Source organism: Epinephelus fuscoguttatus, linkage group LG19, assembly GCF_011397635.1.
Source record: "Epinephelus fuscoguttatus linkage group LG19, E.fuscoguttatus.final_Chr_v1".
NCBI classification, from domain to species: Eukaryota; Metazoa; Chordata; class Actinopteri; order Perciformes; family Serranidae; genus Epinephelus; species Epinephelus fuscoguttatus.
In genome coordinates this window covers 24,527,170-24,542,037 of record NC_064770.1, presented here as the reverse complement: position 1 = coordinate 24,542,037, position 14,868 = coordinate 24,527,170, and the positions used below count along the sequence as shown (strand labels likewise).

General features: G+C 39.8%; 1 protein-coding gene across 1 annotated transcript in view; it reads left to right on the top strand.

Moving 5' to 3' along the window:
* sdr42e2 (short chain dehydrogenase/reductase family 42E, member 2) overlaps positions 1 to 14,868 on the top strand; it is a 47,253-nt gene that overhangs the window by 18,602 nt on the left and 13,783 nt on the right. Inside the window, exons 2-7 of the mRNA XM_049562237.1 lie at positions 4,928 to 5,372; positions 6,438 to 6,533; positions 8,613 to 8,670; positions 8,763 to 8,881; positions 11,932 to 12,007; positions 14,029 to 14,111. Coding sequence (XP_049418194.1) covers positions 4,935 to 5,372; positions 6,438 to 6,533; positions 8,613 to 8,670; positions 8,763 to 8,881; positions 11,932 to 12,007; positions 14,029 to 14,111 — 870 coding nt within the window. The 5' untranslated portion in view covers positions 4,928 to 4,934. The remainder of the gene's footprint in view (positions 1 to 4,927; positions 5,373 to 6,437; positions 6,534 to 8,612; positions 8,671 to 8,762; positions 8,882 to 11,931; positions 12,008 to 14,028; positions 14,112 to 14,868) is intronic.

Below are 14,868 nucleotides of genomic sequence, written 5' to 3'. Positions count from 1 at the left end.
CTTGGAATTTGTGGTTGCTCGTCTGTCTCTTTTGTGTGTATCAGTGCTAGTAATTTCCCTACTGTGATGGCAGTTTTGTATTATTATTATTATTATTTTTTTTTTTTCAGAGATTATATTGTAATTTATGTGACCCGTCTCCTAGGGGGACTTTGGTTAAACAGCCAAATTTTCCTGTCTCCCAAATCAACTTTTCTAGGCACGACAACAATCTGCAATCTTGGATTAAATTCTACTCGTTCTCTAAATCTTGAAATACTACCTGGTTCAGAGGAAGTGAAGCTACGGGTCTGTTTTTATAATTGTCACACAAATATTGCAGCAGTGGATCTAACGAGCGGGGAGTCCACAGATCATTTAAAATCGTCTCCCACTGTATACTTGAAAATTCTTCCTTCACTTGTTTCAATTGGTAAATTTATTATCCAAAGCTTTAGTCAATTCTCTTTGCTCGTCTTGCCACTGCTCCTCACCCTCGTTGTCTATGTAGGTTCTTTCCAACCGGAAATGTGTTCTTTATGCCTCTAGTATCTACTGAGCCATCAGTTATGCAATGTTCTTAAGCCCAAATTTCGTCACTACTGCTGTCACCCTCTTCCATCCAACTCTTAGCAGCCTGATTTTAACTCCTCTTTTTTCCTTTATTTTATTACTTATTTTATTTATTTATAAAGCTATATTTATCACTTATAATTTATTATTTTATTACTTATTTTATTTTGTTTATTTATAATTTATTACTTGTTTTATTTATTATACATAAAGCTAAATTAAGATAACAAAAATTTCTTTTTATTCTCTCCTTAACAGCCAACCAGTTTGTATGGAGTTCACCTGAGCAACTGGTTCGATCAGTGAAACATATGGACTTTTGTTGGCACCGTTAGGTTTCCAGTCCCCAGACAATTTGTTGACACCGTTAGGTTACCCTTGTCTGGTATTTGTTTCACTGAGACATTGTTAATAACTACCACATTCAACAACCCTTTAAAACAAATCACATAAAACAAACACACAGACACCAGATTATGATGAAAACATTCAGGCACCAAAATGTCAAAATAATTTTCTTTGTAATGACCTTTAACCCAATAGAGATCAGATCCGAAGTATTAAATTTTTGTTTTACAAAGCTTTGTTTTTCTTGTATAAGCCCACTTCTGTTGGCTGTGTGCACCTTTTATCTACCTCTTACGCTCCCCGTCCTCGTCCAGTCGTTAGTCTATTATGTCCTCAGTCTTTTATCTACACGCATCTATTTATAACAACTTCTAATTTCTATCCACCTCTTAATATTTACAATTTTTACACTTTGATCGATCTTACCGCCATCCCCTCAGGGCTCCTAGCAATATTTATGTATCTTCTCTTATTTTTTCTCTTTTTCTTCACGTGATTTATTCTCTGCTGTTCTCTAGCTTTCACACACACACATTTTCTGCCTGCTCTCACACACACACACACACACACACACACACACACACACACACACACACCAAGGTCACGCTGTGTTGCACTAGATTCAGTTGTCTCCAGCAATATAAGCTATATTCCAATGTTGTGTTATTAGTTAGTAATTATTACATCACATTTTAGGTTCTTTAGGAGAGGAATTTGTCAAATACCTCCGACCTGGGCAGAGCAAGACTGAAATTTCTTTGTTTGCACACTCGTTTTTATTGTGAAGATTTTCTGCTGAGTCGTCTCTTTCTTAATCCTTCCCACTTGGCTCTGATCATAATAGTATTCCCCACTCTCCTTATCTCCCTTGCAGCCAGTTCCACCGTATAATGTTTGTCTGGGCAGTCTAAGACCCGCCTCCTCTAGGGTCATATCAGGAGAAGCTGTAATTTCCCTAACTTTCCACCAGTGGTTTCTGAGCCCATCCTCCATGCTATTTTTAATCCTAGGTAGTCAGCTTAAAGGTACAGTATATGTCTTCAATAAATCAATACATTACACTACAAGGCCTTCGATAAGAAACCTTTAATCTGAATGCCTAACTCGTTGGGTAGTTTTTCTACCTGAGATAGAGCTTGCGTACAGGTTACTGATTAAGGTAAGTGACCCTGAAGAAATAATGCCCATCCTTTGTAAAGGAACGATGTGTTCAGAACAAGAACTAGTAGTTCCCCCAAATTATTCAACTCCTGCTGTTTGCATACCTTTAGTTGTCAATAGTATATTGCCACCTTAAGCATCAATGGCAGCTTGCAGTCTTCTGGAATAGTTGTGGATAAGGCCTTTTATTATCCCAAGTTGTAAAGCTGCCTATTCACCTTGGCAAAAAGTTCCTAGGTCCCATAAATTCTTGGCTATTCTTGCATGATGTGCATGTTTGAGATCTCCCTGAAGTGTCTCAATGGTAGTGAGGTCAGTAGACTGTGATGGCCACTCAGGAACCTTCCCTTTTTGCTGCTGTAGCCACTGAAGGCTCGACTTGGGCTTGTGTTTTGGATCACTGTCAGGTGTGAAGGTCCAAGTACGTCCCATGTGCAGCTTCCAGACTGATGGATGAAAATTGTCCTCTAGTATTTTCGGATAACGAGCTTCATTCATTCTGACGTCAGTTTTGACTAAATTCCCTGTGCCTCTGTAGAGAGATCCACCTCTATGTGTCTCTATGATTATGACCAAAAAGGTCAATTTTTGACTTATAATTCCAAATAACAGTATTTATTTATTAATTTTTTTTTTTAAAAAAGTCAAGTTTTCACATATTCTGCCAGGGGGGAGGAAAGCTAAGAGCACAACTGTATGTTAAACTGCACAGCTAAAAGTTAAAACCCCTTGCCGCACAGGAAAAAGGAACAGGAAGAACTGGTCGAAGAGGCATAGGGGCTGTGCGTAGAGCCCAGCTTTCACAATGTAATCTGTATGATTCAGGCTCCATCTAACCATAGAATCTGCTGTAGGTTTTAAAGCTAGGAAGACTGCTTTGAGGGCGTCGTAACCTTCAGATCCAAAACATGATTATCTCAGGCTCACACTGAAAGTGTCGGAGATGAAAACGCTTCTCATGTTCTGATTCTGCCAGGGTCTTCTCCTGATAGTCATGACTACGTAGTGCCTCCAAAACCTGCTTAGAACTGCCTGTAAAATAAAAACACACACAGCAAAGTTATTGTAAAAGTGATGTATTTCAAAAACAATACATACATGAAAATTACGCAGAACTTAACAACACAGAAATGATATAGAAAGACTCCTCCTTGAAGCTACAAATATTTTTCCTTCCTGAGTAACTGGGGAAAATGCATGACCCTCCCTCTGCCCTAAATAACAATGCCTTTTTTAAAATAGGGACACCAGTGTAGGTATTGGAGCCAGTGCAATGAGCTAACAGCACGGCGGCGAGAGTTATCACCAAAACAAACAGCTGATTTCCTAAGCAAAATGTAAACCTTCCCTACAAATCATCATCACACAAGCTGTCTGTGCACATCAGCAGAATATGGGTGCATGACAGCCGCCCATCTTCAGTCCTACCACACAAAACCAACAAAATTTATAAGCCTACACATCAGTCGCATGCACGCACGCACACAGGCACACACATAACAGTGCGTACAAAGCTGGCATTAGCAACATGCGTATATAATGACTGCTTTCCCAAATAAACTGTACACAACACAGGTAATATCAGTAACTTGGCATGGTGGACGTAGTCAGATTTTAAAAACGTACCCTTTGATGTTTAAGAGTCAAAAGTTAAAAGGTAAAAACAAAATCCTGAAGTTGAAGTTTTTCTCTGCTGATGCACCGAATTCAACGTTTTTACAGGATCTGGTTAGTGCAAATATTTTATTTTTGGCGTGATTTTGATGATGGAAGCCTTTGTTGCACATGTGTTCAAAGACCATATATTTTAACGTTAAAAATCCAACAATAATTTCTGTTTTTACAGTTTCTGGAAATAAGAAATGGGGTAATTTTGGTGAGACTCATTTCCAAGTTTTAGGACTTATTCCTGGGACACTCTATTGTCTTCCTGTAAAACTTCAATTAATTGTCTGGGCTATTATTTACTTCAGTCACTGAAATCAAAAGGCCTATATCTGGGAAAAGCTTCTATATAGACAGGCCTTTAATTGCTTTCACGCAAAACTGTTAATCAGCAAAGAGCAGGAAGTACAATTGAACTGTTTATTTAAACCAGTATGAATATTACTTCAGATAATATATTAATTATGAATCATTCATTTGATCTATAGCTCTGACAGAGAGAAAGTGAGTTACGGTACTCGAGGACAATGGCATCTGACATACCGACACAACACCACTTTATCTTTTTAAAACAATACTCACGACTTGGATTAACTTATGGGCCAAAGGAATATGAATAATTTACAGAGTCATGGAGGAACGGAAACATAATTTGGGGTAGCCAACAACCCGGTTTTATACATTTGAAGAACTTTTATTGAACTTCCATACATATTTCCATAGAAATAAACTGCTTAGCAACCGGATCAGGTGTCTAATTGAGACAGGCCTTTATTTGTCAAAATGTGTAGCCACACCAGGTTAGTAAAAGGGACTGGGTGTTTTATTGGGATTAGGCTTTTAATTTAAGTCTTACTGTAATTTAACAACATCATTACAGGATTGTGTTAAACAGCCAAACAAATCCACAGAACTTTATTTTGAACTCTAGTGGAGACCCCAGAGTTTATATCAAATAAGTAAGGCGGAACTTTGGAGAAATATGTGAACAGTGCAAAAGACTTGTGATGGAGTGGCACAGCCATCAGTGTGAACACATTACACTGAATCTTTAGTAAAGAGCTGGAACAAGCTTTTACAGAATATACCGTTTGGTTCTGTCAGACAGTGTGAGGTTGTTCTTTCTTCACAGGTCAAACTTTAATGACACTAAAATGATCAATAATTAATAATCAATATTTCCCCTCCTTCAACCTATCAGGACATCTATGGAGCTGTGCAGTCCCAACATGAGTGAGAGTGGAGGCTCTCTCTGCCAAGTGAAGCAGCTTCCCTGCCACAGTGTCCCCCCTTGTCGCCTGCAGGCTGGTGGACACTATATGCGCAACCTCCCCCACCTTACCCACCAGCCGTGGGTCAAACACCCAGCCCCAGCCGTCGCCTCCAGCCCAGCCATGGCCGTTCGCCACAGGGTAAATGGAGCCATGGCGGCCAGCTGCAGCAACCCGGAGTGTGCGGCCTCAAAACTGGGAGAGGAAGCAGCGCTGGCCCAAGGCGTCTCCACTGGGAAGGTGGTGGTGACAGGAGGAGGGGGATATTTTGGGTTCAGGCTGGGGAGAGAGCTGGCCAGTCAGGGGATGTCGGTGATCCTTCTGGACATGAACAAGCCTCCCTGTGAAATCCCTGATGGAGTTGTCTACTATCAGGTACGGGACAGTGGAGAAGGAGCTGTGAAGCCGATACGTGTTTGAAATCCTGACTTTTACTCCAAACAATATTTCCCTGCACGTTACCCAGTAACTTTGCCCTGGATGTGACAGTTTAATTCTATCTAGTACTCTGACATTGTATCTGTACACGCTGACACTCATTTAGCACCATTAGTCGACTAGTCGCCCACATGTTTATAATATTAATTGAATTATTAAGCAATATATTTTGGGTGGGGCAACCCAATCAGTAACATTGTTAATACTGTGCTACATTACAGAGAAATACAAAACTGTACTAATGAACCTTCATTAATATAGACCTATATTTTATCTACAAGTGCACATCACACACTGAAAAAAAAACCCTGAACTGAACTGAACAAAAACCACTTGGTTAGGGTTAGGAAAACATCATGTTTAGTTGCTACAAGCACGGCTGGACATGTCCCGAAGACATCCGCTTTTAAACACTGGTCTGCTACTGTTTGCTGTCATGCCTCCACCATCCCCTCCCCCTCTTGATTAGAAACATTATACACAATCTGAACTTCATAATATGTATGAAACAGTATGTTTTAAATGTAACATATTCATGGTTTGCAGAAATGTACAACGCCAACATTTATTCCGGCGCCTGGGCTGCTTTTTCTTTTAATTTACGCTGCTCCGCACAGACACAAATCAGCTCTAATATTCCCCTGCTTCAGCCATCGTCAGTGTGTCTCTGTGTCTGTGTCTGTGTAGCTGGCTGGAAACAGACACAGGTGAGTGATCCACCTCTGAGCGCCAGCTGCTGACTGGGGCAGAGAGGGTGGAGACATGATTCAGGTTTCAGCCTCAGGCCTCATGGCACACTTACCTTAATTACAACTGTCCTTTCATGGGACAGATATTGACTCACACATACTCTGTCACTGAAAACCCGCAGGGCTCCCAAACAGTTGAGAATATATGCACTGGTGATGATAACAGTGAGGGCTGAGAAGCAATAAACTAATCAATCTCATCAGGGATGGCATTAATAAAGTGAGGGTCATTTTTCTGCCTTCTGTCTTACAGAGTGATATACGGGATTATTCTTCCCTCTATAAGGTGTGTGAAGGGGTTGACTGTGTATTTCACACAGCGTCTTACGGCATGTCCGGACCAGAACAGGTGACTCGTCTTCATGCCTTCTTTTGCATCTGACTCTGTAGAAACTGTGTTTTTGTTCTTCTTGGGGGCAAAATAAATAATTCAGATTCATATTTCATTTATTCAACCTTTAGTTTCACTCGTGGAGGAACAACAGCCCTGCTTTACAACTGCCTCATTGAATGCTTCCTTCCTATTAATAATATACTTAGAGTCCATATGTTCACTGAACCTCAAAGTCATAAGACTCAAGACTGAAGTCAATCTGCAGATCAAGTTTGATATGTACGATTATGACTACAATGTGTTTTAGTAATTTGCTAAACGTGCATTTACAGTACTTGTACACTTAACTATTTATGTTACACATTTATGTTCACAATTATTTTTTACATATTTATGTGTTAAAATATTTGCAGCAGCATTCTTAAAAACAGTTAAATAATTTGCTGGATCTGCCTCAGTTATTCTCACACACATTTACCGAAGTCTAAGTCCTTCTAACTCCTCATTGGTTAGTTAAGAGACATGTGACCCATAACAAGGAAGTGCAAACCGGAAGTGTGGTTGTGAAGCTGAAGTGTAGAGAATAGTAAAGTGCTGCTTAAGAGAATATCCGTCTCCATTCTGCTGTGTACTCCCAACAAGAGTGATTCAGCCACCACACATCGAACCCTCGTGCTACACTACATTTACCCACAATGCAACCCGACTGCAGGCAGTTGGGTAAGAGATTCAGCTGTGTAGCGGCTGATGTAGCCACGAAGTAAACTCACTTCTTTCTAACGCCACACCCACATTTAAGTTCGTAGTCTTCATCCTCAACTGAGGCTGACTCCTGTGACATCACTTGAGGCAGTGTATCATGTTACACACAGCTTCCTCTCACCAGGACTGATGTGTAAAATAGAACTTCCTTTTCAAAGGCACAGTTCACCTCCAAATCAAAAACACATATTTTTTCCCTCACCTTTACTGCTATGACTCAATCTAGATTATTTCAGAGTTGACGACGGTCGGAGATATCGGCCGTAGAGATGTCTGCCTTCTCTCGAACATCATAGAGCTCGATGGCACTCAGCTTGTGGTGGTCAAAACACCACAAAAAATGCATTTAAAAAACTCAACAGAATTGTCTCTTTCTAGAAATCATGACCCAGTTACTCAAGATAATCCACGGACCTTGTTGTGAGCAGTTTCATGTAGGAACTATTTTCTTTCTACCGAACTACACCTGCCAACCGAATCACAGCACGGAGGAAAGCATACAGCTACTGCTAGCTCACCTAGCATCACTGAGCTTGCTAATGTTACAGCTCAGCCGACGAGGACGCCATTAATGTTTAGATCTCATCCATGAATAGATGCACTCTTCCTTCTGCACAGTGACACAGTTGGCGGGAGATAAAATAGTTCCTACATGAAACTGCTCTCAGCAGGGTCTGTGGATTATCTTGAGGAAACGGGTCATGATTTCTGTAAAGAGACATTGCTGTTGAGTTTTTTTAATGTATTTTTTTGGCGCTTTGAGCACCACAAACCGAATGCCATGTAGTCCCATTATATTTGAGAGAAGGCAGACATCTCTACGGCCGATATCTCCAACACTTGGCAAGTCACACCAAAACAATCGGTACTGATAAACAGCACTACAGGTAAAAGAAAAATATGTACTTGTGATCTTGGAGTAAACTGTCCCTTTAAGGACTTTGCCCGTGAATGTTTTGCTTTGTTCACAAACTAAAGAAATGCACTAATACACGGACAAACCTCTGTACTAAAACCCCACTGAATGCACTTCACTGCTGTCTCTGTTTGATTTCAACTTGTTTGTGTGTCAATGAGAGAGCAGCTAACCATAATGTAAGATGAAGTGTGTGCTGACAAAGAGCTTGTCTGGGTCTGTCATCCAGCATGATGACGAAACAATGCCGATTAGGATTTCATTTATAATTCAGGAGCCCAAACTGAGGGGTACATGAGCTGTGTACAGCGCAGATAATAAGGACAAAGCTGGTGAAAACAAGGGATGTATTATCTTTATTACTTTTATCTTTATTACTTTATTTTTTTTTTTACTTTATGCTGTCTGTCTGCCAGCTGAGGAAGGAGCAGGTGGAGTCAATCAATGTCGGAGGGACCAATAATGTCATAAACGGTGAGGATACACCCAACACCCCACACACACCCATAAAACACGCAGGTAGTCTTTGATGTAATGGTGTGTGTGTTTGATCCGCTGTCTTTCAGTGTGTAAGGAGAGGAGCATCCCCAGGCTGGTGTACACCAGTACCATCAATGTGGTGTTTGCTGGGAAACCAATTGAGGAGGGTGATGAGGCGTCAGTGCCGTATGTGCCCCCCGACGTGGTGGGTAATTTAAAAAAAAGAATGAACTTATCAAACTGGCTATTGCAGTTATGTAACTAAGTACATTTACTCAAGTATGGTACGTTAGTGCAATTGTGAGGTACTTGTACTTTACTTGAGCGTTTCCATTTGATGCTACTTGTGTAATTTCACATACTTAATACCAGTGGTTCCCAACTGGTGGGTTGTGGTCCAAAAGGTGGTCGCAGGTCCATTCTAAGGGGTCCACAAGTGACTCACAAACATGTCAAGTTTGTAAAAAACACACTTTATTTTTAAGCACAGTGACTTTCTGGCACAAAACTTTAATTTTGAAGTGTCGTCTCCTGCTTTGGAGTGTCTGACAAACAAATAGCTACTTGACAGAGACAGCAAACTAGCTCGAAGACATGGCCAAACACAAGTATGATGCCAATTGTATTTAACTGTGTGGACCTTGGACTAATGACCGATGAGAAATCTGAACCCCATCGTTGGACCAGTTGGGAACCATTCCTTTATACTACTATGTTTAAATATTTTATACTTTACTTTTTTGTCTTTTATCGTACTTTTTACTCCATTATATTTATTTGATGACTTTAGTGACTTTGCAGATTAAAGGAATGCTTCACCCACAAAATGACCATTTGTAAATCAGTTAGTCATGCCCTGTTACCTTGAATTTTTGAAGAAAGCTTTGTATTTCTTGCAGCCTCTTGCAGGCAAACATATTGATTTAGTGATTGATCGGGGACCATGTACAACTCGAGCAGTATAATCCAAGTCTCATTCATCTGGTCGTATGCTTAGTACTTAAAGGCTCTCTAAGTTTTCCCAAGCTTGAAAAGTTTTTGCCACATACAGCAAACATCTCCTCACAATCTGCTAGCTACATGTCCTCTGAATATGCTATGAAAAGTCCGGTTTCTGTCGGCAGCCCAGGCTCTGCAAATAGCAACAAAAGCATTTTGGTCCAGGCTGCACCAACCAGCCAGCGCGAGACCAGCAACAGCAAGCACACACACATGAATGCGGTGCCCAGAGAGGCAGTTAGAGTTACAGGCTACAATGAGGCTAAAAGGCGAGCTAGCTCTGTTGCATTTGATAACATTGTTGAACGTAAACAGAAGTGAAGTGTTTTTGTTGTAAAATAAAATAAAGCTAGTCAGTGACAATTCATGTGTAGCTTCACAAATTGACTAAGCCAGACATGCAGGTTTAGCAGCTGTCCATGCATGGAAAAGCAGATTTCAAACCACTGTAAAAAATTCAGTTATCAAAACAAAAATCTGAAAATACACATATTGCATCTAGACAGCATGGAGATGTTGGTAATTTGTTTGTAACAATGATTGATTTGCTCCATAAGTGAAAAACTGATGTTCAAAAGTGCCATTTTTACATTGACTCCAATTGTTCACATTAGAGCAAAATTCAAAATGCTGTCAAAAATTAAGTTTTTGAGATAAAATTCTGAAATTTGCCACACATCATCTACCATGACTCTAGAATTTTGTCATTTTTTTCATGAACATTGAAGATTTATTTAGCAAGAATTTGCATGTATGTTTACAGTACCGTTTACAGTCAAACATTTTAATGCACTGTAGACTCAATTTTTGATAAATCAAAAATCTGAGGAACATGGTTTTTGTAGGACAGTCTGAAGATGCTCTGTAGCAAGTTTGGTGTCAACTGAGCAAAAATTGTGGGAAGAGATAGGTTTAAGAAGTTTTACAGTTTTTGAAAAAAAAAAAGAGTGATGAACTTCATAATTTTTAATAGGTTTAAAGGTACAAAAGTTTCTTCAGTATTGGGGCTACAGTGTGATGAAAGTTGTGAAGTTGTAACACGTATGGTTGATTTGTTATGAATTTTCAAAGTTTTGAACTTTAGACGCTTGCTGTAGCGCCACCATCAGACCTATTGGCTTGAGTTTACAGCTTAGGATATCTGACATGAGACTGGACCTTTGTGCAAAGTTTGGTGAGTTTTCACCCATGGGAAGTATGATTTCCTCGGAAGAAGAAAGAAGAAAGAAGAAGAATATCTAGGATTAAAATAGTGTCCTGGCAGCTTAGCTGCCCGGACCCTAATTACAAAATGACAAGATGTGCAAGGATAAAAGGATGATTTAAAATGATTTAAAATTGAGTTTGATAACATGGTTGCAGTTATTGCATGGTGGAGTATGCAGTGTAAAAAAGGAGTTGGGACGTGTCTAACATCATGTGGGAGGTTATTCCAGGTTTGTGCTGCATGATAACAAAACGCTGCTTCACCATGTTTTGTTTTAACTCTTGGGACGGTCCTTAGGCCAGATCCTGATGTCCTCAGGGTCCTAGAAGGTTCATGTGTCACAAGCATGTCAGAGATATATTTGGGCACTGATCACTTGAAGTCAGCCTCATCTTTACCAACGGCAGTATTGTGGGGATACAGTACAGTCACTGCAAACAATGTCGCCAGCAAAGTGATTCACTCTTGTGTTAGAACAAGCCTTGTCCACTTGGCGTTTCACCACAATATATTTGCGTTTTTTCTGTTATGTCCCCAAATTTTGTAGCTTCCTTTTGTATGTGTGCTGCTTACGGACTGGCAGCTGGACACGTTTATTTTAACATCCTGCCTTCACCTGCGCGTTGAGCCCAGGAACGTCTCGAATACAGCAAAATAAGAGGAGAGTACGAATGCAACACACTTCTAATAGGTCATGAGTAAAGCTAGAGAGGGATTACTTTTGTGTCTTTAATGTGATGAACACAATACATTAGTATGTTACAATGTATAATCCAATAATATAATGTACATTATTCTGAAAACTACACTTCTTATTTTTAGTACTTTAAGGACATTTTCATGCTCACACTTTTACTTAAGTAACATTTTGAACCCAGGACTTTTACTTGTAACTGAGTAGCTTTACATTATGGCATTGCTACCTTTACTTCTTCCATATCAACTGAAATGTTTTCCAAATATTCTTATAAATGTCTCAAGAACAATGTCCCATACATTTTCCAACAATAATAATACAATCTCATGCATTCTCTTGCTCTCTGCTGCAGCACATCGACCACTACTCCAGAACTAAAGTGATTGCAGAGCAGATGGTCCTTTCTGCCAACGGATGCTCCCTGAAAGGTGCGACACGATCAGTGTGTGTGCAGTGACAGCTTAATCGCAGAGTTAGGTGGAAAGGGTGCAATCAGAGGAGGCTGCAACCCTACAGCTTTTGGTTTCTGTGTACAAATGTTTATGTGGAAGAGAAACACTGAAGCACTGAGGGGTTACCATGGAAACTAGAGGGTGCAATCCAATACAGAACCAGTGACACTAGTTTTAATTTAGAGCTGGACAGGACAGTGCCAGTGTGTAGTGCAGCAGTCATGTGACTCATTTACAGTTTTCTAATACACTATAATGGGTTTCGAGTTCCTCTTTACATTAACAGGTGGCAGGCCTCCATCTTCCCCCTTCAGTGTAACCCGACACCCCATCAGTGACCTCCAACTTATATATTCAATTAAGTGAAGAGCTAATGGGCAGTCTCATAATATACTGCAGGTTAACGTTCATGTACAGCATCTGATACAGGAGGATGTTGTCTAAGTTTTTTCCACTGGAGGAAAGTAAGAAAACACATTTACTCAAGTGCATTTCAATACAAGGCCCAGAGAACCACAATTAGCCAATGTTTCAAAAAAAGAAACAATTAGAAATGGATTTTAAAAAATACAAATTTGTGTAGCAGAACTTTTCCATTTCATTTTCCTGTGGAACGAGAGCTTTTCTTTTTGGTACTTTAACTATATTAAGCTGGTAGGGGTTTGAACGCAGGACTTTTACTGGTCAGTGTGCATGTCTTCATTATAGTATTGGCACGTTTACCTAAATTAAACCTTAATGTTAAATTATCAGTGTACGCAACATGTAAAAGACCTTTTGAACAGTAGTTAGCCGGCTAGAACATTTATGTGTACAACACTGTGGAAATAACAGAATCAGTGAGGAACTAACTCAAGCCATTTTTATGCCTCTGCACCAGTGATAGCTGTGGCTGGAGGCATTATGTTTTCCAGTTGTCCATCCATCCGCCCCATTCTCATGATATCTCTAGATTTGGCACGAATGTTTATTTGATCGTAATGACTGATAACATTTTGGTGGTCAAAATTCAGAGTCGCTGGGACCATGCACCCATCCCAATCTCGTAAACACCTTTAGGGAATATCTTCACCTTTGGCACAAATTTCCACTTTGAGTCATGCTAGTCAACGGTTAATGTCACTGTGAACCAGTCTGTTGCATTCTTGTGAATGCAATATCTTATCATAGTGCACCCAAAAATGAAAATTCAGCCATTATCTACTCACCCTCATGCCGAGGGAGGCTCAGGTGAAGGTTTAGAGTCCTCACATCACTTACGGAGATCCCAAGGGAGAAGGGCTAGCAACACAACTCCACCTAACGGAGGCTTACGGTGCCCCAGATTCAAACGTCCAAGAACACATAATTGAAACCACAAAATATCTCCATACTGCTCGTCCATAGTGATCCAAGTGTCCTGAAGCCCCGACATAAAAAGTTGTTTGGAAAAACGTCATTTGAACTCTCAGGAATGTGAGGACTCTAAAACTTCACCTGAGCCTCCTTCGGCATATGGGTGAGTAGATAATGGCTGAATTTTCATTTTTGGGTGCACTATCCCTTTAAGAGCACCTTACAGGTGTTACAATTGGCACAAACGTCCACTCTGTTTTCGGCCATAACTCAAGAATTCATATGCTAATTATGACAAAATTTCACACAATTGTCTAATAGGATAGAATGATGAAGTGATGACATTATATATCCAAAAGGTGACAACATAATGTTCTGCAAAAACACTTTTTTATTCAGCATCATTTCTCAGGAACAAAAGGGAAGACATTTGGTCAGATACTGAATTGTTGACACTAATCTTGGGTGTTCATCTTGAAGCTGTACTGATTGTATTGTGTTGTGTGCTGCTAGGGGAAAGGTGTGGGAGGCATCCATGTTTTCACACAAATGGATGTGAACTTTAAGTGCAACTTGCGGAGGTACACAATGGCGAGTTTGCTCCCTTATATTTTCAGAAAACACACACATATTCAGTAATGTTTAAATGGTCTCTTGTGAAGGTGGAGACGTGCTTCGGACCTGTGTCCTGCGGCCCTGTGGCATCTATGGACCAGAGGAAAGGAGACACCTCCACAGAGTCATGGTGAGAGATACAAACAAAATATATATATATATATATATATATATATATATATACACACTTTGCCTTTTCATATATATGAAAAGACTAATTCCTTTTGTGTTGGCAGTGGGAGAAATATACATCTTGCAGTGTCTGAAGCCTCCCTGGCAGAATATGTTCTTGCCTGAAGAGTGTACATTATTGATAGAGCTCTCCGGGCGTCTAGTTACAGCTGCCTTTTCTTCCAGTCTGTCCTCTACGAGGCAGCAGCACAGTCTGCTGAAGGGCTCCATGTAGTTAGTTATGGTCTGAATTTATTGTCAAGGCAGCTGACTTTTTTTACCCATATATTGTAGGTTTACTTCAACCTTATAAGATAAGATAAGATAAGATAAGATAAGATAAGATAAGATACACCTTTATTGATCCCACAGTTGAGAAATTCCAGTATTACAGCAGTCAAGGGGAAAGAGTCAAATTAAAGATTTCAATATTTAAAAACTTAAAAAACTAGGCGTGCAGAAAAAAGTACAAAAGATACAAGAAACAGCAATAAATAATAACAATAATAATAATAATAATAATAATAATAATAATGAGCAGTGGATAAAAAAAAGTGAGCAATGGATTAAAGTGAACATATTTAGTGCAAGTGAATACTGAATGTGCAAATAACAACATGGGGGACAGTTATGCTTATTATGGTGCCCATAAGTGTCCATAGTGTCCCTAAAGTGTTCATGGTGCAGTTTACTGTGAGCAGTGCTGGTTATGAAGC